This window comes from Chlamydotis macqueenii, chromosome 3 (genome assembly GCF_036417535.1).
Source record: "Chlamydotis macqueenii isolate bChlMac1 chromosome 3, bChlMac1.mat, whole genome shotgun sequence".
NCBI classification, from domain to species: Eukaryota; Metazoa; Chordata; class Aves; order Otidiformes; family Otididae; genus Chlamydotis; species Chlamydotis macqueenii.
The window spans coordinates 19,458,609-19,485,385 of NC_141558.1; the positions used below are offsets into that span (position 1 = coordinate 19,458,609).

At 39.3% G+C, this 26,777-nt stretch overlaps 1 protein-coding gene across 3 annotated transcripts in view; it reads left to right on the forward strand.

The window, feature by feature from the left end:
- The window catches only part of EIPR1 (EARP complex and GARP complex interacting protein 1), an 80,080-nt gene that overhangs the window by 3,672 nt on the left and 49,631 nt on the right, over window positions 1–26,777 (forward strand). Inside the window, exons 2-4 of one of the 3 annotated variants that reach the window (XM_086744967.1) lie at window positions 5,854–5,937; window positions 6,675–6,788; window positions 12,378–12,510. Coding sequence is in view for 1 of the 3 variants with exons in the window: in XM_086744969.1 (XP_086601095.1) it covers window positions 5,854–5,937; window positions 12,378–12,510 (217 nt within the window). In the remaining 2 variants the exon portion in view is untranslated. Of the gene's footprint in view, window positions 1–5,853; window positions 5,938–6,674; window positions 6,789–6,892; window positions 7,083–12,377; window positions 12,511–26,777 lie in introns of those variants that run through there. The other 2 variants (XM_086744969.1, XM_086744968.1) reach the window with 2 other exon arrangements.

Sequence of the window (26,777 nt, forward strand, 5' to 3'; positions counted from 1 at the left end):
ATTTGTCTAATATTTCAAAAAATATGGAGAAGGGAAAGTTTCAGGAGAACTTATGAACAAAGTGCAGAGATTGTGTGTTACGGTTCCATAATGCACTTAATTTAACCAGCATTCTTTATCTTTTTGAGGTATGTCGTTGTGTTCATCTGGATTGGCTCTTCCTGTTGTCATGGTCCCTTCTTTCTGCAGACTCAGTTCTGTTTCTTTCTCTCAGAGGTTTTTATTTTTCTGCAGGTGGTCTGTGTTCTCAGGGTAAGGCAGAAGGTGATCTTTGCCCAACATCACATCTTGGTATAGGCATGAACATGATGCCCAGACTCCAGTTAGTCTTTCCTGCATTCTGGCACAATGATTGCAATTTCTTTTGCTTTGTCTTTATACTGATGTTTGTCATGCTTATATTCTAGGTTTTTGCATGCCCTTTGCATTGCATAAATAAATAGCTATTCTTTGCAGTGGATTTGTAGTTAAGTCTTCTTTTTGTTGTTTTCCTTTACGTGTGTTGTATTTCAGGACCTGTTTCTCAGACAAGGGAGCAACTAGCTTATGTGATGTCAAAGCTGTATCTTAATTCAGTGGGAGCTAGGTTGTTTTTTTTGTTTTTTTGTTTTGTTTTTTTTTTTTTTTGACCATAATCACTATGTACACAGTAGGGTCTGTTAAGTGTGTGTGCCTAACAGGAATAACTTTTGAGGGACTAGGATTCTCCTGGTGAGTAGATCTGGATTTTTTGGAGTAGGAGTTAGATTGAATCTGCTCAAGCCTGTCTCTATTTCCTTACAGTTTGTGGTAGTTATTGTTTTTTTTGTTTTTGTTTTTTTTTTCCCCCTCAAGTTGACTTTTCCCTGATGTGTAGCTGCATCTGTTTACCCATCACCATCATTGGGTAAAAAAGTTTGGTCATATCCCTTGTTATTTTTCTTTCTTGTCTCATAGAAACTAGACTACATAGTTGGTTACCTAACCTATGAACTTCTGGGAATATCTTAGTATTTTACTCTCTTCCTGTGAGTCTGGATTTGTTTTGTCGGGGTGACAGCAGCGGTGGACAAGGGATGAGCAACGGATATCATCTACCTGGACTTGTGCAAAGCTTTTGACACTGTCCCACACGACATCCTTCTCTCTAAACTAGAGAGGAATGGGTTTGATGGATGGACCACTCAGTGGATAAGGAGTTGGCTGGATGGCCGCACTCAGAGAGTGGTGGTCAACAGCTCGATGTCCAAGTGGAGACCGGTCATGAGTGGTGTCCCTCAGGGGTCCGTGTTGGGCCCGGCCCTGTTCAACATCTTTGTCGGCGACATGGACAGTGGGATAGAGTTCGCTGATGACACCAAGCTGCATGGTGCCATTGGCACGCTGGAAGGGAGGGATGCCATCCAGAGGGACCTTGACAGGCCGGAGAGGTGGGCCCATGCCAGCCTCCTGAAGTTCAACCAGGCCAAGTGCAAGGTCCTGCACCTGGGTCATGGCAATCCCAGGCACAGATACAGGCTGGGCAGAGAATGGATTGAGAGCAGCCCTGAGGAGAAGGACTTGGGAGTGCTGGTGGATGAGAAGCTCAACATGAGCCAGCAATGTGCTCTTGTGGCCCAGAAGGCCAACTGCATCCTGGGCTGCATCAAGAGGAGCGTGGCCAGCAGGTCGAGGGAGGTGATTCTGCCTCTCTACTCTGCCCTGGTGAGACCCCACCTGGAGTACTGTGTCCAGTTCTGGAGCCCCCAGCACAAGAAGGACATGGACCAGTTGGAGAAGGTCCAGAGGAGAGCCACGAAGATGCTAAGAGGGCTGGAGCACCTCTCCTATGAGGACAGGCTGAGAGAGTTGGGGCTGTTCAGCCTGGAGAAGAGGAGGCTTCGGGGAGACCTTATAGGGGTCTTCCACTACCTCAAGGGGGCCTATAAGAAAGATGGGGAGAGGCTGTTTAGTAGGGCCTGTTGTGATAGGACGAGAGGTAATGGTTTTAAAATAGAGGGGGGTAGATTTAGATTGGATATCAGGAAAAAAAAATTTTTAATGTGAGTTGCAGAACACTGGAACAGGTTGCCCAGAGAGGTGGGGGAAGCCCCATCCCTGGAAATGTTCAAGGCCAGGCTGGATGAGGCTCTGAGCAACTCTTTGCAGGAGGGTTGGACTAGATGACCTTTGAAGGTCCCTTCCAACCCTAACCATTCTATGATTCTATGATTCAGTGTGGGTAAGAGTGTGTAGCCTTGTGATCTACAGAGTACTAGGCAGGAATGGCTTTGGAGCATGGTGATGCTGTTTCCTGCATCTCTGTGAGAGTAGTTCAGCATCTGTTCTCACCCGTAGAGAGACAGAGAGATAGATATATTTTAGATATATATAGTTACATATCTAGATATAGTTATATATATATTTTTTTTTTTTTTTTCCCCCTGCTCCTTGCAGGGGGCTCGGACTAGATGGTCTTTGAAGGTCCCTTCCAACCCTAACCATTTTATGATTCTATGATTCTAAAACGCAGGGATGAATTGGTAATTCTTGCATTCCTTTGGTTTTCTCTTTTGTGATTGTGTGCAACCCCTAATTTAGCGGAATAAATGAGAACTGGGGAAGCTACTGACTATTATGCGGAATAAATACATAGACTTTGAAAAGCCTCTAACGAGAAGTGGTTTGTTCAGGTTCCTTGGCAGACTTGTATGGCATTGAGATGTCTTTGGTGTTTGTTTTCCAAAGGCAGGGTTTCCTCTGTGTTAGCTGAGTGGAATTTTGACTGCATATTTATAAACTTCCTTCCAGACTCTTAAAATATTTGCTTAGAGCACCAATCACAATGAAGTTGCATCTTATATCGCCCCTGTTTTATAAACTACCTGCTTTAAACTGTGCACATTTCCACGTGGAGCTGTTGGTGAATATGAAATTTGGACAAGTAACCAAAAGATTCTTTTTGGTTCGTGATGTTTTAATCTTTGCTTGCTAATAATTTTTTTCATAGTCTTAGGTCTTCTTTAAAAACTAAATGATCCAATTCTGTATGTTCTTACTTTGTATAGAAGCATCAGTTAGGTGGGGCTTTGCTGTGACAGTGTGTGTAAGGACAACTTGTGTTCTCGCTGTTCGCGTCATTCAGATGCATGTTCTGGCTATCTTCTATGCATCGCAGCAATTTTCTTAGTAAATAATACTTTAATATCTTAGGTATAAACTTTTTTTGGGGGGCTATATGCAGTTTTGTGTTCTGTGGATGCTGACTTGTTATAGAAATGATAAGCTCTATTGGTTTAGATTAATCGATATTCATTATATTATGCTTCTTGTTTATTTTCTGTCTGGTAGCTGCTGTCATGAGGCAGGATGCTTTTGTGAAAGATGTTATTTGCAGCCTACTCTGACAGGTTGCAGTACAAGGTGACAAATTTAAGGCACTCTTCTTGATCTTGAAAACACTCCAAATTCAGTTATGTTGTTCATCACAAAGGTTACTCACTGTCTTTATCATCTGTTGAAATAACTTTTGTTTCTCCAAAAGCAACTCAGAGTAGACAAAATTAGACATATCTTTGTGCAGGAGACAACTGAAAGTCAATTATACTATTATTTCTATTATGAGGCAGATCTTCCTGATTTATGAATGCTTGAGTTTGAACCTTGTATCTATGGATGTTGTAGTCTTTTATGACAGAGAATAAGTAATAGTGTGGTTCTTATGAAGTATGTTTTAAGTATTTTTCTCAGGCCTTTGGGTTTTTCTTTTCCTGCAAAATGGGAAATAACTTAAAAATATTTTGAAGAGAGAGAGAAACTGATGATATAAATGTATTGATATTTTATTTTGGGCACTTTGTGTCTAACCTGATGCATTTTTGAAAGCGGCATAAGACCTCCTCGAAAGGCTTTAAAAGGGGTGAGAACTTCCTTTATTTCTTTGTTTTACTGAAGATCCTGGAAGTCTCCTCTTCTGTTTGACTTACAGAAACAACAGAAGCTTGCTTGATTGAAAGAGATACATAGCTGTTGGCTTATTTCTAGTGTTTTCTTCAAAATAATTGAAAGCAGATCTGAAATGAAAAAGAGCTCTTGCCAAAGATGTGCAAATGTAAATTCTATTCAAGACAAAACAAAAGCTTTTCTGCAGTTTTCTTGGTGATCTTCAGTTGTTTCTGTCAGTCAGGAGCACTGTCTAGGCTTGTTGTAGGTAAGTGCTGCATAAATAGGAGAGTACAAACAAATCACTATGGATTCACGCTGATCTCTGATCTGCATTTGAGTATGTTTTGAACACCAGCTACTTAATGAATATTGTTCTCTAGTGCTTTTTTCCTATACAAATGTTACACTTCTAGCATGTACTTACTAAGCTTATTGCATCTTTTAAGTTTTTATGCTCAGTCTTAAGCAAAATATTACATTATCTAAATCACACATTTCCGATGCAAGATAAGAAGTATCTGCTCTGTAGGAGTTCAGAGCTTATTCTGAAAAATGAGTTGGTTCTTATTGTTACAGCCAGTTAAGGGCTTGGGTTGCTTTGCCTTATTTAAGAAAAATCAAATCTCTTAAAGTTGCTGTTCTAGAATTAAATTGTCCTAAATTTATATATTGTGATATAACATATTTCGAATATTCCCTTCCAAGCTTCTAGGCGTCTTTGAAATGTATTATACCAGAAACAGGGCTATATTGAAGCTAAATGTGATCCAGAACGTAATCATTAGCCAGCTGCACAATGGAATGGCAGTAAGAAGGGCCATTCCGCAGTTACCTGAATCCTTCTGAAGTATTTCTTGCAATACAGGCTTTAGCGTCTGAAGGGATGTGAACTTTTTTATGCCAAATAGGATGTAAATTGCAAAGGTCTGTTTTTCTATTTTGACAAAAAAAAAATCATATTGATCAATATTATTAGGGTGTCTTTTGCTTGGGGAAGTAGTGGATATTCCTCACATTTTACTTACTGTGCTAGCTTTGCTTAAAGCTAGAAGTGCCTTTGAGTGTTAGTTTAACTCTTAGTTACTCAAAATTAGCTAAGAGAGTCTCTACTAATGAGTAGTGCAAACTAGCAATTATGGTTTTACTTCAAGCTATACTTTATTTCTCAATGTCTCCCATGACCCTTAACTGTTTTGTTTTGCTTCTTCAAAGACCCTGGTGCAAGTTAAAGAAGCAAAGTAGAGAGTCTAGCATTCTTATTAACAATAATACAACAAAATAACAAGATATTGACAAAATTTTAGTAGATAAATTATTTCTCCTGTCATTCAGACAATTTTTTTTCTCAAGTGGCCTGGAGTGGAAATGAAGGGGTTTGTTTTTCTCACCATTAACCGCCAAGTTTAGAAGAAAGTTTAAAAAAAACCCCATCTATTTCAGTGCAGGCATCTTCAGTCTGAATGGTTTGAAGACTTCTGTGAGAACATGCTCCTTCTTGGGTATTGTAGCTAATGTGTTTAAGAATTGTCCACTGTTCCATGGAGTTTTTTCAGTTGATAAAGGAGAATTAGTTTGGAAGAACTGCTATAATGCAGAAGGCAAGATAACGTATTTAGCACCTGTATGTTCCACACACCTCACGAATGTTCAAGGCCAGGTTGGATGGGGCTTTGAGCAACCTGGTCTGGTGGAAGGTGTCCCTGCCCACGGCAGGGGCGTTGGAACTAGATCATCTTTAAGGTCCCTTCCAACCTGAACCATTATATGTTTCTATAATGTGAGAAACTGCACAAAACCCCTATTAATTTAAATAGATAAAAAGGCAAGGAAGTCTTCAGATTGTAAGAATGTAATGCTTAAAATGGTAATTGATACATAGGCTTCAAGATTTTTGCTGAAATAAATGGTTTGCATTAATTGGACTTTTTTAATGGCTTTCTTCTTCCCTAGGCACGAGCTTTAACACCTCAGACGGCAGAAACAGATGCAATAAGATTTTTGGTTGGAACACAGTCTCTTAGATATGATAATCAGGTAATTTTTCTGTCAAATGTCACTTGTAATTCTTTTCCTTTTTTTTTTTTAACATTGTTCCAATATAATTCCTCCTCCTTTCTCTCCCCTGTCGAATTTGAACATTAAGTGATAGTCAAGTTGAAGACTTCTGTGAGTAGAATGTAAAGATATTGGTAAGAAATGTACGTGAATGAAAGCTGTGTGTATTTTCTGAAAATTAAATTACTCTTCTAAATTGTGTGACTAAATCAGATTGGTTTAGCAGAGGAACTGCCATATTTTCATTAATTTAAATCTGTAGGTTCTCTGGAGCTATCTAAACCGCAGAAGCAATACAAAGTAAAACAAAAGTGTTTAAGCCTCAATTGCCTCTAATGGAACTCCTGGTACATGCACAGTTCTGTGTATGTGAAGCTTCATAAACTGAATTTTTCCATATTAATTACCCTCGCTGATCATAAGTTTAACGACAATTAAAATTTGAGTGACTTTAATGGCTTGATCTGTGTTGGGCTGTTTCTTCTGCAGTTAAGAGTATAATGCTTCTAATTGTACAGCAGTTTTAATTTTTGTGACTAAATTTCAGTAAATACCTTCATAGTGGAGGGAGATCTTGAGGCCAGAAGAATTAGAAAGCTGCACTGAGGGCAAGTGGCAAGGTCTTGGTAGTAGGGGGGCTGCAGTGGTGCCCTCTGTGAGAAGAGGCCAGGGGTTGGCTGTGGCAGACATGGCTGGTTCCAGTGAACCTTCCACAGGACACAGCTGTGCAAGTCAGCCTGGCGGCACTGCTATGAAAACATTTAAGAAAGCAGAGAAAATGATGGATGGAAAGAGAAGGATGGAACAAAGACTGAAAAACAGCGGAGGAGGTAAGACCAAGGTCAGGAGGAACAGAAGGTGCTCCATGGTGGAGCAGGCATCCACTGCAGCCTGTGGAGCACCTGTGCCAGAGCAGGTGGATGTTCCTGGAGAAACTGTGGCCTGTGAAGACCTCATGCTGGAGCAGAGGAAAAGAATGAGATTGAAAATGTGTCAGAGAGAAAATGCTATGTACTGACTATAACCACCACTGCCCCTCACCCCTCTGCACCCTTGAAGTGGGTTAGAGGAGTCTGGACTGAAGTTAAGCCTGGGAAAGTGGGGAGAGAAGGTGCTGGTTTAAGGTTTGTCTTTTTCTTTCTCACTACTTAAATAAGTAATTACATTTTTATTTTGATTGACAATAAATTAATTGATTTATACGAGTCAAATCTGGTTTGCCTGCAACAGTAGTTGGTAAGCAATCTCTCTAGGTTTAGCTTGGGCTGTGAGCTTGCTCATTCCTGTTTTTCATATTTTCTCCCCTATCCTCCTTTGAGGGGGAGCAAGTGGCTGGGTGGGAGTTTGGCTGTTAGACCAGCCACCTACCACAGAAGCCCCCTAGAATGGCTAAAGTCACTGACTTTTCTGAAACTGATCTATAATGGACAAAACTAACTTGGAGCCACAGTTCTGGGAGTTGTGAGCTGTCAATTCCCAGTGAAGTTTTGAGTTTGTTACTCAATAGGTAACAAACTATTGGATGAGGCTCCAGGAAAAAAAAATATTCAAAGGTGTAAGGGGGATGGAGTATTCAGTTTCTTTACATTTCAGATAATACTTGTGAGACCAGTAAGAAAAGAAGTGGCAGACAAACTTAGTTAAAAATAAACAAACACAATTATATATATATATATATTTTTTTTTTTTTTAATTGTGCTGTCTCAGATGTTCTTCAGACATTTGGCTACAATGTGGTTTTGTAATGTGATTTCTACATGGTTTTTTTTACTTCTTGATTCAACTGTTTAAGTCCTGATAAAAAGTTGTATTTGGAGAACAATCTCACTTACCAGTTGATACCCAGTAAATCTTCAATAATTTAAATGTTCTGATTTAGAGAAGGTGATTGGCCATATACTATGTATTTTAGAAATATTTACACATATTTCAACTTTGAGTATACTTTTGTTTTTCCAGTGAATAACATTAATAATAGAAATGTGGGACACTTCCTAGGGTATTAACAAATGTTTGGGGGTTATTGGCCTTCAGCTATGCCTCAGGCCGTCAGCTCCTCTCAGCTAGTTGCTAATCCCCAAGAAGTGCCCTAGGCCTCAAGTCATTATTGCTTAATTCAGCACTAGGTTCTCTAGATTTATTTAAAAACTTTTAAAGTTACCTAACCTAACTCACAAGCTGTCTGGCAGCCTCTACTGCTTGACCAAATACTGCCACAGTAAGAGGCTTCTTATGCCATGCCATCATGTGCAGAATATTTCTTCGCTTCTGGTCATGGACAGGTGTAGTGCAAATGAAAGAGCAGTAGTTGTACAACTGGCATAACTTGTGCTTCATTGAGACTTATTGCTGTATGAAGCAATGTAGGCATTCATAGGAGATCTGGTGGAAGTATTTTCATATTAATTCTAGTATTTCAAAGCAAAGGAAAATGTTTGTAAGGTTTTATATTCTATCAGCATTTGAGATATTAACAGTGTGTAGTACTTGGCATTTGGTCCTCATTACTTCCTGGAAATTGTTTAAGTGATTTCTTTGCACTGAGTTCTACACAATGCAGTTTTGGAACTTTTTGTCCTCAATGCTGTTGTGGCTTTTCATACTGTTCTTGGTTTGATGCATTTGCAGTATGCTTTGGAAACCTATAAAGGAAGTATATGTCACTCATTCTTTTCTCATCTCTTTCATTCTCAGAACTCTCAAAATTATTTTGTCTTGTGTTTTAGAACCTGAAGTACTTATTTTCATGGGTTACCTTAATGTATAACATCATATAGACACAAAGCAGGGCAATGGCCGAACTAAAACAGTTCTCAAGTCTGCTGCCCACGAGTGCCTGATGGAAGGAAATCAATTACGGAGACTGCATAATTCAAGAAAAGGAGATATTTTTTTGTTGAAATTAGTTAGTTTTAGTCTTCCTTCCTTAGTAATTTCCTTAGCAATTAGTAATTCCTACTGATTTTGAGGAGAACTAAACAGTTATCTGTTCTCATTCCTCAATCTGTTATCTGTTCACTTCTTCCTCAATATGTAGACTTGTGTTCAGTGGGAATATCTTAAAATTTTAAATTATGACAAATCTTCACATATTTCAAACCTTCTTGGTTAAATACCAGATTCAGTAAATTGAGAGATCCCTTTCTGTTACGCTAAAACAAATCTATATTTTGCTGTGTAAAAATAACAACAGGAGTTATTTTTCTTGCCATGAGTCTATTGAAAATATTTTACCTTAGTTGTGAATGTTGCTGTTTACCTTCTATTTCTGTGCTTGTAAAGTAGCTGTTTGACTTGTCAACAGTTTGAGTCATAAGTTATTCAGAACATCAACATTCATTTGATAAGAGCAGCATAGAAGGCTGAATAGATGATGTCTTTGAATGTTTGGTTTTTTTAAAAAAAAAAAAGCAACAAAAGACGAAGGGCTGAGGTGAAATTGATCTTTGAAATGAACATGAGCTTTCTGTATAGACAGAAACTCTTGAATCAGGATACAGGGAACAGAGGAGAGAGGGGAAAAGCCAAAATAAAATGAAATGATAGATAAGTCTAAGTCTAAGGGGTCTGTTACAGGCCACCTGGCCAGGAGGATAGAGCAGACGAAGTGCTCTATAGGCAGATAGGAGCAGCCTCACGGTCACAGGCCCTGGTCCTCATGGGGGACTTCAACCACCCTGACATCTGTTGGAGAGACAACACGGCAGGGCACAGGCAGTCCAGGAGGTTCCTGGAATGCGTGGATGACAACTTCCTCCTGCAGGCGATGGAGGAGCCGACAAGGAGGGGTGCCATGCTCGACCTTGTGCTCACCAACAGGGAGGGACTGGTCGGGGATGTGAAACTAAAGGACAGCCTTGGCTGCAGCGACCATGACGTGGTGGAGTTCAAGATCCACGGGGCAGCAAGGAAACTACATGGCAAGCTCTCTGCCCTAGACTTCAGGAAGGCGGACTTCGGCCTCTTCAGGGACCTGATGGGCCAAGTGCCATGGGAGGCGGCCCTGGAGGGAAGAGGGGCCCAGGAAAGTTGGTCTATATTCAAGGAGCACCTCCTCCAAGCTCAGCAGAAGTGCATCCCGATGAAAAACAAGTCGGGCAAAAAGGCCAGGAGGCCGGTGTGGATGAGCAAGGAGCTCCTGGACCAACTGAAAGTGAAAAAGGAAGCCTATAGAGGGTGGAAGCTGGGACAGGTAGCTTGGGAGGACTACAAAGAGGCTGCACGAGTGGCCAGGGATCAGGTAAGGAAGGCCAAAGCCCTGGCAGAACTGAATCTGGCCAGGGATATAAAATGTAACAGGAAGAGCTTTTATAGGTATGTAGGGGACAAAAGAAAGTCCAGGGTAAATGTAGGCCCCCTCCAGAAGGGAACTGGTGTCCTGGTTACCCAGGACATGGAGAAGGCTGAGGTACTCAATGACTTTTTTGCCTCAGTCTTCACCGGCAAGAGTTCCTGTCCCACCGCCCAAGCTGTAGAAGGTGCAAGCAGGGACTGCAAGAATGAAGAACTGCCCATTGTACTGGAAGAGCAGGTTCGGGATCATCTAAGGAACCTGAAGGTGCACAAGTCCATGGGTCCTGATGAGATCCATCCGCGGGTCCTGAGGGAACTGGCGGATGAAGTTGCCAAGCCACTGGCCATCATATTTGAGAAGTTGTGGCGATCTGGTGAGATCCCCGATGACTGGAAGAGGGGGAACATAACCCCAGTTTTTAAAAAGGGGAATAAGGAGGACCCAGGTAACTACAGGCTGGTCAGCCTCACCTCTGTGCCTGGCAAGGTCATGGAGCAGATTCTCCTGGAAACCATGCTAAGGCACATGGAGAACAAGGAGGTGGTTGGTGACAGCCAACATGGCTTCACCAAGGGCAGATGGTGCCTGACCAATTTGGTGGCCTTCTATGACGGGGTGACGGCATCGGTGGACAAGGAACGAGCAACTGACATCATCTACCTGGACTTGTGCAAAGCTTTTGACACTGTCCCGCACGACATCCTTCTCTCTAAACGAGAGAGACATGGGTTTGATGGACGGACCACTCGGTGGATAAGGAGTTGGCTGGATGGTCGCACTCAGAGAGTGGTGGTCAACGGCTCGATGTCCAGGTGGAGACCGGTCATGAGTGGCGTCCCTCAGGGGTCTGTGCTGGGCCCAGCCCTGTTCAACATCTTTGTCGGCGACATGGACAGTGGGATAGAGGGCACCCTCAGCAAGTTCGCCGACGACACCAAGCTGTGTGGTGCCATTGACACGCTGGAAGGGAGGGATGCCATCCAGAGGGACCTTGACAGGCTGGAGAGGTGGGCCCGTGCCAACCTCATGAAGTTCAACCAGGCCAAGTGCAAGGTCCTGCACCTGAGTCATGGCAATCCCGGGCACAAATACAGGCTGGGCAGGGAGTGGATTGAGAGCAGCCCTGAGGAGTAGGACTTGGGAGTGCTGGTGGATGAGAAGCTTAACATGAGCAGGCAATGCGCCCTTGCGGCCCAGAAGGCCAACCGCATCCTGGGCTGCATCAAGAGAAGCGTGGCCAGCAGGTCGAGGGAGGTGATTCTCCCCCTCTACTCTGCCCTGGTGAGACCCCACCTGGAGTACTGTGTCCAGTTCTGGAGCCCCCAACATAAGAAGGCCATGGACCAGTTGGAGAAGGTCCAGAGGAGGGCCACGAAGATGATCAGAGGGCTGGAGCACCTCTCTTATGAGGACAGGCTGAGAGAGTTGGGGCTGTTCAGCCTGGAGAAAAGGAGGCTCTGGAGAGACCTTATAGCAGTCTTCCAGTACCTCAAGGGGGCCTACAAGAAAGATGGGGAAAGGCTGTTTAGTAAGGCCTGTTGCGATAGGACGAGGGGTAATGGTTTTAAAATAGAGGGGGGTAGATTTAAATTAATATAATATATATATATATATATATATATATTTCAGATATGTGGTTGCTGAAGTGAACTGTCAAAAAAATTTCTGAGTTTACAGTATTTGTTTCAAATGAGTCCTTTCTCTCTCTCCCCTTCTTTCTTCGTGGGATGTTTGAATTTGTTGATTTGAATACAGAATTGGTGCAGACATTTAGACTAAGGATTGTAATGTTGTTATTTCTGTTTACTGCTATAGGAAGTGTTGAATTGCAATGTGAGTGATTTATTATAAGTCGTAAAATGAAAAATCACCTTCAAGCTTTAAGTTGTAAAATTGAGACAAATAAACAGAATGTTTCCTCAAAACAGGGAAATTGCTTGTATTTTTCTAGAAAAGTATATCCTGCATGAAATCAATGATATACTAAATTTTTAGCATAACAATTAATTAAAGTAGATATTGGTTATAAAATTTTTGTTAAGTTGTTCTGTGCAGTCATCATGTATAATTAAGACCCACAGGAAAACATTTGAAATCCTAATTTTCTCTTTTATTTTATTTGCAGATTCACATCATAGATTTTGATGACGAAAATAATATTATAAACAAAAATGTTCTCCTTCATCAAGTGGGTGAAATTTGGCACATTAGTACCAGTCCTGCAGATAAAGGTGTACTCGCAACCTGCTACAATAAAAGTAAGTCCTTTCTAACCATGTTAAAGAAGTTTAAGTGGTTTAATATTTTAGAGTGTGCAAAGATTGAACATCTAGCAATGTGTAAACACTTTAAATTGGAATTATCAACACAGACATTTTTCAAAAAATCCGCTGTATCTTTACCTGTACCTCATTTGTCTCATATCGTTAGGTCATCTTGGTTAGAAGTCTACTTTGGCATTCATGTCAAGGAAAGCAGCGAAATAAAAGTATTGCTTGCCTGACTAATGCAAAGCATGGCAAATAAAATATATTCCTATTATTTTAGGTGTAATTCTTTCTATTGTTTTACTTCCACTTTCAAAAGCAAACATATAAATGTCTTTCAAAACAGCATCATGCCAGCATCAAGCTCTATCTGAAATTGCAGATGAAGATTGTGTATAATGCTATTTGTTGTATATTAAGTGCAGATATGCCCACGTTATTATCTAAATTTCTCATCAGAAACAGTAGGAATGCTCCTTGTATAACCCAACCCTAAGTGTACACCTGTGGAGATTAAGCATCTCTGTGCATTTCCTAGATGGGGCAAGTGTGAAGATTTTTCTGTCATGAGGCTTGAAGAATGCATTTGTGTCACGTGGGGAAGGGAGTACTTTTTCTCTTTGACAAGCCAGAAATCTGTGCTGTCAAGTGGAATAAATATTATTTCTTCTATTAAATGTTAGTCCGTTCTTTCATGGAAATACAGTCCAAGAATATAATAATAAGGTAGTGAGTCTCGGGCTTCGTGCGTCTGTGGACAGCTGTAGAGATGTGAATTCTTGCTGCTTAACCTTGTGAACCTTGTGGTGGTGTTAGAGAGAAGGTTCCAGGACTGCTTGGTTCTCCTAGTTCTTTTGGCTTGAAATAAAAGTGCTGAATTTTAAGTTTCTTTCACAAATCTTACGTGAATCTTTAAAAAAAAACAATTATAGAAGATAAGCAGAGTAACAAAGAGCTTTTTTCTGTTTTTTAAACTGAGAATGATCATGGGCATTTTGACTAAGAAGGGAGTACTGCAATGGTGTTGGTGTGTTTTTTGATTACTTTTTACTCTCTGGTTGACTTACTGGACATAACTTCCTCACTTTGCCAGTGATCCATGGAGGAAATGAGAAAGCAGTAATTGGGACTGAAATTCTAAAGTAGTCTCAATAATTTTCTGGTTAGTTTCCGAGGACAATTTAAGAAAGTTGCCTGAAGTTTCCTTTGAAGAAAACCAAAATGAGTTTGAGTTTCTTCCTCTAGCCTTTCTGAGTTGATTGCATTTTTTTTTTTTCTATTAAAGAATATTATGCTGCACAAAATAGTGTGAAACATCTTAAAGAATTTATGTACCTCTCTTTCCCTACATAACTAAACAGCAAGATGATATAAGGTAGCTTATCAAGTCCAGTATTCCATTTATATAATGTACTATTTAATGTTAACTAGTCCTAATTTATTCAACTTGTATCTATTTTTGGGTTCAAGTATTGTTCTAGAAAGTATGGTGAAAACAAGTAATTTTATACTTTTTTCTTAAGAAGGTCTATATATAAGTTTTAGTTCTCCATAGCATGTTATAGCAATTCCTTATAGCAATATGCATATTAATTGAAAATCCTCTTTGAGAGAGAGCTTACTGAAATTGCTAGAATTGAGCTTCTATCCAAACACTCTAAATTTGTGGGAGATTTCTGAGTTCCATTATTGGACTTACCAATTCATAAGTCTGTTTTCTATACTAGCTTCTTTGTTCTAGGTATTGTTGACTTTAATCAGTTTCTGAATATTAAGCTTTACTGTCTGTACTTTATGGATCTTCATTTAGAATCATCAGCCATAAAGTTTCTGCAGAAAACAAGATCTGATTTTTAAATGATTATTGATGACTCTAAATAGTGATGTATATAAAACAGAAAGCACGCAGCATGGGGTTCTGATAATAACGAACGCTGAGTTTGGCAGACAACTTATTTTAAGTAGTAATGCAACCAAATTAAGCAATTGTAACCTTTAAAATGCTTTTATGTTTTGTTTTTGTTATTATAAGAAGACTCTTAACTATTATCCTCATTGAAGTACAAATCAAATGAGATGATGCTGTCAGAAACAGTTGTAGGTGTTATGACCATCTCTTGTGTCTGAGCCCTCTACTTCTGGCAAATCTTGACTGTTGTTTAAACTGGGAGACTGAAGAAATGTGATATGTGTCCGTTATTAATAGCTATTTTTTGAAGTTGCTTAAGTAAGTCGTGAAATGTGGCATTGCAGGGGGGAGTTGGACTAGATGACCTTTAAAGGTCCCTTCCAACCCTAACCATTCTGTGATTGCAGGGAAGTGGAATCATGGACATTTTGCATTTCCTTAGCTCATTGAAGTAAGCTAATGGAATAGGGTGAAGCACTCATGAAAAAACTTTGACGTTTCCTCTTTTATATTGGGAGAGATACCGATTGCTGCTTGGGATGGGCTGTATCAGTCATTGGGACATTGAGTGTCAGAAAGGGCCACAAAGATGATAAAAGGGCTGGAGCACCTCTCTTATGAGGACAGGCTGAGAGAGTTGGGGCTGTTCAGCCTGGAGAAGAGAAGACTCCAGCGAGACCTGATAGCGGTCTTCCAGTACCCCAAGGGGGCCTACAGGAAAGATGGGGAGAGGCTGTTTAGTAGGGCCTGTTGTGATAGGATGAGAGGTAATGGTTTTAAAATAGTGGGGAGTAGATTTAGATTAGAAATTAGGAAAAAATTTTTTACGATACGGGTTATAGAACACTGGAACAGGTTGCCCAGAAAGGTGGTGGATGCCCCATCCCTGGAAACATTCAAGGCCAGGCTGGATGAGGCTCTGAGCAACCTGATCTAGTTGGGGATGTCCCTGCTCCTTGCAGGGGCATTGGACTAGATGACCTTTGAAGGTCCCTTCCAACTCTAACCGTTCTATGATTCTACGATTCTATGTTTTTTGATAACCTAACTAGATGACATTTGAAGGTCCCTTCCAACCCTAACCACTCTATGATTCTATAAAACGTTAAAATTGATTTAGTAGTAGGTAATGTTGGATTAACTTTGCATCTTTATTTTAATAAATAAATATGATTTCCTAGGTTTTTTAAACAAATTTTTGAAAGTGGTGGGGGAGGCAGAGATACCAGCGTAGGAACCTGTGAAGTTAATGGCTTTCCTGTGTTTTAGAAATGTAACTGGATCCTTCAGATCCGTATTTTAAAATAAATAAATAAAAATCCCTGACACATGAGCTATGTATTTCATCCAGTCATTACACTGAGAAGGAACCCTTTTTTTTTTTTTTTGTAAATGTGTTTGGCAGCTATTTGTTATTGTGAGCATTTTAAAAATTAGCAATACTGTATTTTATCCTTTTATTCCAGATTCCCTAATTGAAGGGAGAAATGTGCATAAATATGTGAAAGAAGCTAGGTGTAAGAGGGAGAAGAAAGATTAAAATCTGAATATCTTGGGGACAGGGGAAGAAACCTCATAAAATTAATACTTGAGATAGCCTGATGAACTTCTGTGCTGTTAGTTGGTTTTGTGACATCATTTTCCCCCTCTACTGTGGCAAGTCAACTGAATTAAAATAGGGAGTGGAGTTTTTTCTTGAACAGGATCAGATTGCTACTGACAGCTTTAAAGTAGGTAAAAATTAAGTGGAAAAATTAGTTTGCTAGTCTTCTAGCTTTAGAAGTTAAAATGGATTGTTAAAGTTCAATACGATACAGATTAGGTTTTAAAAAAAGCTAAAGGAATAGTTTTGTTGAGAGAAAAGTACAATGTACAGAGCATTTTGGGTGATGATAACAAAACTGGCAATAAGCTAGACTACCTCTGTTCCATTTTAGCTGTTTAATGCTTAATCTCTGAAAGTTTACATGTGTGTGTTTACCTCTGATATTACTAGATATCTTAAAATTACATTCAACAAAGCAGAAATCAAATAATTTACTTCAGTGGCCCAGAATTAAAATGGAGGATGCTATATTTTGTGGAAAATCCCTGTCAGAACAATTCTAGGAACTTTACACCTTTCTTTTTTGCTATTCTGACTAGCTGTAGTAAGTTGACTATTCATTTTTTACTTTCTTTAAATTAAAATGAGACAGGAGTGACACATTTTAAAAAGTGAATAAGAAAAGTGACAAAGTAATTAAGGAGATTATAGAATCTTAGTAGAAATGTACTTTTAAGTATCAGAAAAGAATAATGATGAGGTGGGGTGAGGGTCAAGAATGTACCCTCCAAATAATGATATAAACGAATGAGAATAATGGTACCCTAAATATAATAATAAGTTTTAAAATGAAGATAAATTAGTCTTCAAATGTGCAAGAAGTTGGTCGCCATTCAAGAACTCTATTCAGGGGACAATAATTTCACATGTGTATTTCTACTAGAAGTTTGAAAGCAGCCTTGCTTCACTATTCGAAAGAGCATCCTAGCCTAGGATAATTTTTTCATTGTGTTGAGGTTAAATGACAAAACCTGTAGATCATGCTAGAGCGAAGTCACTTGGGAACTAGAACAATGAAAACCTGACAAAGCCCTAGAGCCTGCTGGAATACAATCATATACTGTCTCGATATTACTGAAGTTTCAGGCTACAGGAGGGGAAATAGGAAAACCATTGGAACGGACTTTTAATAGTGTTCTGAGGCAGAGAGAAATACTAACAGATAACACTAGAGTGTGTCTAATACCCTTTTGGTATGTAAAGAAGGTGATAGAAGCCTCAGGTCTAGGGTTGTCTGAAAAAAATGGGATCCCTGGGTTACAATGAAGTTGGGGAATACTTGGAAATATGTCGATTTCTGAATGATGCCCTCTTTGTCAGTCCTCTTTATAATACGCTGTTACTGGGTGTTTGAAAAATTTGCCAGTTAGGTTGATGTGCAGTGGTAGGTACAGGTTGTATGGGTTTTTTTTGGTTTTTTTTGGGGGGGAGGGGGGTTTGGTTTTTTGGTTTTTTTTTTTTTTTTTTTTTTTTTTTTTTTTTTTGTGATAGTGTGTCTTGCATATGCTTTGTTTCATTCTCCTGTTTATAAATACCTCCCTTTCTCTCACCTGACACTTTAGGATACTGTTTCTGAAGGACTTAAAGTAACTTTCAGCTACATCATTAAATTGATAGGGAATGCAGAGTAAGTTTTCTGTAGGCCGTTTGAAGAGTTTTGCAGCCATACCAGTTTGCCAGTAATGTATGTCTTCTTCCTCAATGACTTGGGTCTGGTCTCTGCACAGCAGAATATTTGGTAAAGAGAGTGATTGCTGCTGCTGATGTGTTTGGCGAAAACTATAATTTGAAAATAATTTCTTATAAATATATAGGGAACTCTAAAACTGATAGTTTCTACTTTATTCTTTGTGGAACTGAAGATAGCTTTCATATATCCTGTAAGCTAGAATAAAAACTCAGATTTCTGCATTGCTCTGAGATACTGATGAATCTATTTAGAACGTCAGCAAGAAACTAGTGGTTGTTTCAATTTCGATACTGTGGAATGGCTAGCTACTTGGGTAGTTGCTGCATTGTGGCAGATGTTCTACAGGTGCTTCGGAGAGATGGTAAAATTGTTTGTGAAGTCAGGGGTGAGGCAGACTGGTGGGTTTACATGGAGTGATGGGGAGATCCAAAGGAAGAAACAGAGACATGATCCGGACTGAAAGTTCTGCGTTAGCGGAAAGTACGGTTTGGCTGCTGAACCTCTAATTGGATCTAGGCAGCTATCTCCATTACTATAAGGGTGAGTTTTCAGGCAGTTATTGGAAGCAGCTGCTTCGGTGTGTCTCCTGTGTGCAGGTGAAGGAGATACTTGGGGCAGAGGTAAATGACTGTATCTCAAGAGCATAATCATAGGCGATGCCAATGTACTGTAACTGTCACAGATCTGATAGGGAAGTGCTTACTGAAAGACAGAGTGAAGAACTTAAGGAAATAGTGTAATTGGAGAAATAAGGAGATCTTGAAGGAAGGAGATCTCAAAACTGAATAGGGAATATGTCACTTAAAGGGCAAGCCTATGGCCACAACCACTTGTGAGAAAGCAAGAAGGTACAAGGTGGTATGTAGCCTTTGGGCAATCGGTTCTGTGGAAGGCTGTAGAACTGTTGAAGTGGTAAGATACGGCCCTTCGGTGTTAGCATTTTGTAAGTATTTTCTGTACCATTTAGTCTCTTTCAGTAGAAAAACCTGTTGTGAATAAATGTCTGCCTGTTCTGTTTTTTGATTAGTGGTTTCTGTTTTGCACTTTGTTTCTTTATCTGTGGCAACTCCCCCTACTTTGCTGGGACTTTCTGTTCTTGCTTTCTGTGCCACTTACTGAAATGATCAGTGAAATAATTCTTTGATTCCTAAATTATTGGGTCTAGCTTTTAGTTTAGATGCTGCTATAACATGAACAGCAGTCTGGAGACTTCAACTTCTCTTCACTGTTTCTAACTGTGCTGGCAAACTAAACAAGATATTTACGCTGACTGTTAATGCAATTGTGAATTGGGTTGCAAGGGTATTTTCACAGCCACAAAAGTACCTTTATGTAATTGAAAACTTGAAAATTAGAATGTGACATAATGGGCCACAAAAAATAACAGCATTGAAGTCTGATGTTTGTTATGATTTACTGTAATGATATCAAGCAGGGTGGGAGCAGATGTGGAAAAGTGTGTGTGTGAGCTACATCAGCACTGAAAATCGTTTAAGAAGGAAACAACTGTTACCTGCTAGCTTGTGAGAGAGAAAACCTGCTGACTGTAAAAATCGTAACATTGAATATTCCAGTCTTTGGTTTCAGACAGCTGACTGCTTTTGTTTTCTTTTTATCAGTATTACTATAATGCTATATTTTTTTTTTCTGGAAATAGTAACCTGTAGAGTAAAATTAAATAGTCTCAGGATATTAAACTAGTATTTTAAGGTTATATATGTAGTCGAGTAACTTGATCAGGGTCACAGCATTGACTAGGGACTGACTTGCAGTAGTGCCTGCTGTTAGGCTGTGCTGTTGGGATGCTCCCTGAGCAGTTGTTGGAGGGGCCACCTAGCATTTTCAGGCAGTGATACCTGGAGGCTGTCCAAGAACACCTTGAATAGTTGGAGTGTAGCTTCTGTCCTTCAGCTTACCCTGTAAAAAGTTTGAGCTTAACTATGCTAGCTGGGCTCAGGGCTGGAGGAACTATACCTGACTTTATGACTTTAAGTGAGTTGCAAAAAGGAAAAGGAAAAAAAAATCTTTCATGGATCTCCATTGCAGATTGTTATAAAACACATTGTTTGTTTGGAAAATTTATTGCAGGGAAACATGCAAGTACTTCAGAAATTAGATAAAAAGACATGATAAAGATATTTGTCAAATTAAAGTATGAAGATAAGGTTAAGAATTTCTGTTCTGCTGATCTCAATGGTGCGATGGTTGAGTTGTGCAGCTTATTCCACAAAACTGAGAGAAATAATTTTAGAGATCATTTGGTCCCTCTAAAGAGGAGGATATTTTGGAACAGAGTTATCCTTTTTGTATATAATTTATATAGTGTCTAGTACTATGGGGTGGTCATGTTGTGGTTCGGGTTGCTAGGTACTGTGCAGGTATGTCTTAGCATGCTGATGAGTTAAAGAGAGAGCTTCACACTTGTCAGTTTGAAGTGAATGTTTAATTACTGGTATTAGGTGGACACATTCATTGAGGCAAAATGTATCTAACGATGAAATTGTCTAATTTATCCTATCGCTTGCTCCTGAAGAGGGTACTTTTTCTTTTTTCTTTTTTCTTCCTAGCTGCTTTCAGATACTAAATTCTGAATTAGGTCACGGACCAGAGCTCTTTGCCAGCATGGTAACTTGTGAGCTTATAGAAAGATTCCAGGTAATCTGAGGTTTAACAAATGCTTCTACCTTAACTAATTAAAAGGGAATAATTCAAACTCTTCAATAATGTCAATAAATTATGTAGTATATACTGAAGAATTGTTTTAGGAGTTGCTTGCGATTCTTTCACCATACTTTTCATCATTAAATGATCTTCAGCAGAACTTTGAGAGAAATTGTTCTTTTCTTGAAAGAAAAAAAAACAAAACAAAACAAAAAAACAAACAAAAACCAAGAAAACACCCCAAAACCCCCAAAATAACACAAAAAGAAAAACCAAAAAACAACTGACAACAGACTGCCTTCTGCCTTTTGTAACGTCAGTTTTCAGTCCGCTACTCACTGACCAAATTCCTCGCCCTTTCTTTTAAAATGTACCTCATACTGTTTCAGTGAGTGCAACTTAGTTCCAATATAGCAAGATTTGGCCTATAATAGCAATTCTTTCACCTTGCCACTGCTTTTTTTTGTTTGTTTGTTGTTGTTGTTGTTTCTGTAAACTTAGGTCATGTTCTTCCCAAGGTGTTTTCCTTCCAAGTTAAATAGTTGTAGCCTGTTGAACATCTAATAAGACAGCTGTTTTTGTGGGGCTGTGAAACAATCATTTCTATTTTATTCTCAGTGCCCTTTGTAAGGATGTCCAATGTTTTGCTGCTTCCGTAGCTGCTACTGTGCATTAGCTTCAGAGAACTGTCAGTCTTGACAAAGAGCTTTTTTCTAAGTTGTAACTACCATTTCTGAGTGCAGCATTGTGTTGGGATGGCTTTAATTATTTTTCTTGACGTGCATTAACTAACTTTTGTGTACAGAGAAACTCATCTGTCACTTTTTTGACCACAGTGTTTTCTGGAGTCCTTCAGTTGCTCTCACCTTTGGCTTGCCGTGGAATTACCTGGAAGTGTCAGCTCCTGTAAGACAAGGAGTTGACGCTGTGACACTAATGCTATTTGGGGAGCTCATGGTGGAATGCCTCTCTGTTTTTAACTTTAGCCTTTCAGATAAATCCTGGTTTTAAATCCATGGGATAAAGCTATATGAATTCCTCTCACTAGGAATAGGAAAAATGAAATTTAAAAGCAAAATCTCTATCAGGTGTAACAATATTGAGATTTATTTTTTTTTTTTGTGCAAAGTCAGGTTGTTCCCACTGCAACAAAAATAGATTCGAAGTAAGTGACTAATGAAAGCAACACTCTTGAAAGTGGTTTAAAACCCTTCCCAGATAATTCTGAAATTAAATACTTGAAAAATAACTTTCTTTGTTGCTATAGTCTTTTGTGTTTGTGCTTGCCCCTGCTTCTCCTAAGGATTCAATCAAATACATTGAAATATATGTGGAAACCAATTTATTTTCCCAGTGCAAATGTGTCTTCCAACTCCTACAAGAGTAGTTCTTGCACTTGCATTACATGTAGGGACATACAAAGCCACCAGAGGGCAAAAGAAAGTACAGATGGAGAAGGCTGTCAGCTGCAACTTTACGCATGTAGGCAGGCACACCTTGTGTTTCTATTTTCTTTCTGCAAATAAGACAGGTGCCACTGTGCAACGGTTATGAAGACTTATTATAAATAGCTTGGGTTTGTAGATCCAGAACATAAAGACACGCAAACACAAAACTGCTGTTTAATTTTGATGAAAAGGGAAAGAAAGTTTGTATTTAAAAGCCATTAATTTAAAATATTAAATCTGCTATGAGTTATGGCTGTCTGGCAGATTGCACTTTTCACACAGTAAACTTCTGTATTAAAAAAACTTCCTGCAGAGAAAATTCATCAGTAAGGGTGATGGTAACTTTCCTTTACTGTGATGAAAATGCTGCTTGGAGGGAAATTGTTGGTACAGCCATGTGATATGCTGGAGCCGTTAAAATAGGGAGGGAATTTGAATGCATCTCTCCAAATATTCCCCAGTGCTCTTCTCAGCAGTACTGGTAAGATGTACAGAAGAAAGTTTATTCCCATAGTTTGAGGGGAGAAATAAATGTGCTTGATGTTCTCTTGCTGCTGTTTGTAGCTCGTACCTGTTGTTTTTCTAGGAATTCTGGCTGTTATATGTCATTTGTAGTGTTCCTTTCTAAGTACCCTTCAATAAGGTTTTTAAGTGAAGTTGATTGACTATCTAATCTATATGATGGAAAACCACTGCAAAAGTGGTAAATGGTTTGAGAAATTGTTCCATGCTGTTCAAGTTTGAAGGCATCTGTACATAGATGTATATTAAGTTCAGTCCAAATGACAGGTAACACAGCTGTGTTGCCTTAGTCTGTGCTATAATATTATTTGTGTGTAAGACTGCTGTAGGAGTCAAGCTCAGTAGTGCCTCAGCAAGTGTGTAAGAGCAGATACATAGGGAAAAGTCTAAGAACTGGGGGGAGTGTATATGATACAATTATTTTGAAGCATCGATGTTTGTTATCCCTTGATTTAGGATTTCATCTTTATATGACAACTATTAACAGGTTAATTGTAATGTTTGTGCTATGAAGCAAAATGTCAGTAAGAAGAGGGAGGAGAGAAAAGGACTGAAATTGAAGTATTGCAGGATGGACATGATATTGAAAAGAGGGCTTCTGAAATACAGGAAGTGGATAAGATGTTTTTATTAGAAATGTCACTGGGAGAGAATCTGAATTATCAAGCTGCTCAATCCTTCAGCATTAGAAGATTTCCTTCTCTTCTTCCCCCCCGCCTTTTTCTTTTTTTGTTGTTGTTTTTTTTGAGATTAGAAGGAGAGAGTTTTCCTTCTCCAATTTCAAATAGCTTTTAAACAAGAAAATTTCAAATATTGAACTAAACTAGTATAATAAACTGAAAGAAAATGTGTTTTTCTCTATCTCCAGTCATTGCTGTTGTTGCAGTAAAAAAACATTTTGCACATACACATAAGGTCTTATAGTACGTGTTTAGGCATTCTTGTCCAACTAACTTGTTAAATAACTGAAATTTAAAAGTTTGCTTTTCTCTAGTTTTCTCTAGACTTCAGATTTATTTCTGAATCATGCAAGTGAAACTAAGTATATTGTGTAAGCATTAGCAACAGGAGGGCTAAGGAGAATCTCCATCCTTGATTGGATGTGAGGGGAAGCATAGTGACAAGGGATGAGGAAATGGCTGAGGTACTTGTACTTTCTTTGCCTCTTGAATGGTAAGTCAAATTGTTCTCAGGGTACTGAGAACAATGATTCAAGTTGGCCAGATTCAAATTGGCCAGATAGTGTAAAGGTATAAGCAGAGTATGGCTCTGAATCACAAGTCATTGCTGGAATAAAGTTTGTTTCGGTGAATAGTGACCGGACGCCTGGGTTTCTATTGAAGGGCAGTACAAAGTGGAGACTGTGAGAGTATGATATTAGGGGCAGTGAACCTGCCCTTTCAAATCAAGCTGGTGGTTCAAACTTGGAGCTGACATATAGACTGCTCGTGTTGGATGTAGTGACATTTGTCCTGTTTGAAGTAGATTTCCAGGAACTATCAAGCTCATCATATTTGTCTTTGGAAGTCCTATGGACTATAATGGGAATGCTAAATGTTATTTAAATAGAATATTGAATGTGCAATTGTTTAGTGAGGTGCCTGATTCTATGGAGGCATACGTATTTTGCAGTTCCCATTAACTTGTTACAGAGTATGGTATTTTAATATGGAACACTAGAACAGGTTGCCCAGAGAGGTGGTGGGTGCCCCATCCCTGGAAACATTCAAGGCCAGGTTGGACGGGGCTCTGAGCAACCTAATCTGGTTGGAGATGTCCCTGCTCCTTGCCAGGGGGCTGGACTAGGTGGCCTTTAAAGGTCCCTTCCAACCCTGACTATTCTATGATTCTGTGATAAGACCTTGTGAAACATCCAGTGGGAACCTTAATGCATTGTTGTCATTTAGCCCTACTTAACTGACAGCTGCTGTGGCTGCTTTGGTGATGGAAGTGAGTACTTCCATGAGACTCCTGCTTTCTTTTTGCTCTTTTTCTTATGTGTAAAAATATCAACATTGATAATAGTGTTAAGCATCACTAGCCGTAGTGATGATGGAAGCCAACATGTAAATATGGTTCATTGGCTTTTATTGGTGTGTGTGGTGCAGCTCTCCTCAGCACAGGGTTGGATCTCAATGCTTTTTATATGGCAGCTGATACCTTGCGTCTTGTATGGCTCCCACTGTTGCAATTATGGTCCATTGGTGGTAACAATAGCAGGAAAATTATTGCAAACAAACAAAAGCATGTAGTTAGTGCTTGTTTCTCCATTCTTTTCTACTCTGTTAAAATGGCTAGAAAGATATATCTGAGATATCAAACAAGCCGTAAGTCATTTTTGTGACTTATGAGATATGGTCATGTGAAGTGTCAGGAGGAAAGCATGCCTATTTGTGCTGCTAACAAGCTTTTACAGTGTTGCAGCCAAATTCTGCCTGGAGAGCAAAGTTCAGCTCATCAATATAGTGATGCTTGCAGTTCTTCACTTGGGCTGTCCCCGTATGGCAGAGCTCCAGAAATGCAGTCAGTAAATTCTGAGCTCCCTCAAATAGATCTATATCTGCAGAGCATATCCCCCAAAAAAGGTATGTGCTGGAACATTGTGTCAAATCACCTCTGGATAGCATAAGAAACATCAGGCGATAAAAAAAAAAAAAAAAAAAATTCAATTTATGCCTTCTCCAATTTTTCAGCCTGCTGACTGCCTGCTTTTTGTGGGTCCTGTCTCCCGTTTCCATATGACACGATGGGTTTACCTGTCTTGCAATGTTAATACCTTACTCCTTTGCACACTCTTAGGTCGTTCTGTCTGCATTATTGTTCAGCATGTGAGGTTTTCAAAACCTCCTTTGACATCTGTATATACAATGCAAACATGGGAGCTTGTCATCTAGAGACCTAAGCTGTATCTGTGTTGTATTGATGTGCAGTAAATGTGAATTTGTGGTCACCTCTGATCTGCATGCTAACAAGAAAGCTGCTGTTTATGCAGTGCTTTCCACATGTTTGAGTAATGAGACAACAGCTAAATATGGAAGATGCCCTGTATACACATGTATGTATGGACTGTTGCATGTTACTGTTTTTCTACTTGTTTCTAATTTCAGCTCCACATGAAAACGTAATTGGGCTACAGAGTGAGCTACTGTGCTATATTTTTGCCCTGTTTACATTTTTCAAAAATCAAAGGCTGCCTTTTCGTAGCTAAAAAGTCTATAGAAGTGATGGAAAGAAAAATTAAACTGCCTACAACTCTTAATTCCTGCATATATCTCACCCTGTGTATTTCAGAAAAATGTATAATGAAATACTACAAAGGCTTTTAGTGCAAAAAATGAAATTCTTAACTCTGAAAAAGAATAATGTGTTGTTCCCCCCCTTCTTCTTTCGCCTACGAAGGAAATGTTGTCGAATAAATAGAATACGATTTATCTTTTTATGGATTGACTAAAAAGGCTACAAGGTTATTCTTTTTAAAAAAAAGATACATACTTGAATAATTTGGTTTCATTTTATTAAACTAAGAGGAGAGTGTTTACATTGATTAGTAAGGAAAAGTGGTAATTCTGTCAATGGAAAGAAGGAGGCTTCTGAACGCTTGCTGCTTGTTCCTGTCATACTGAGAGCATTAATGGGCACCAGCTGGGCGGTAGCTATAGCAGCTTCACCACTTCAGCCTTGCACAGCAAGAGCTGCTGTGGCAATGCTGCAGAAGGGCCTCCTGTGCAGATTTAGGAAGTATACACTTCAGTTGTTGTTCCCTGGGCAACAGAATAACTGCAGCCAGCTGGCTCTGCACCACCTGAGCTGATCAAAGAGCAAACCCTGTCAGGCGCTGATACTTCAGCTCCTCCAGCTTCAGTGTGAATGTCTGCAGGCAGTGATGTAGGAAGCATTGTCATTTGGGTTTCAAGGTTAAACACAGGGGAATAAAGTAGGATGACAGCAGAAACTAAAATGAGAACATTATTCCTATAGATACTACCATCTAATGTGTATAGCTGTTGATCATAGAAAATTAATTTAAAAATGCTGAATTACTAACGTACAAATAAAATGTGTTTTGAAATGATTCAGAAAGAGAACAGGAGACTAGCAATAACCAGCTTGAATATATTATTCTGGGAGAAGGAAAAACAATCAAGGGTGATTTATCTTATGTGTTTAGTTAAGAAATACCATAAAGAATGATTGAACATAAAGCTTCAGATGCGTTGTAAAATGATATAATTAGAGAGGACTGAGCAGAGCTGGATCTGATGTGCTTTGCGTGACTGCTGTAAGCTTCTGACAGGTCAAGACTGCAATTTTACATATGTCAGAGCATTCTTAAGTGGCATGGTAGGTTTTATTCAGCAAGTGGTGCCAGAAGAATGAAGGGTAAATGATTGAACAGCGGTGAACTGTAATGTTGGCTGATGT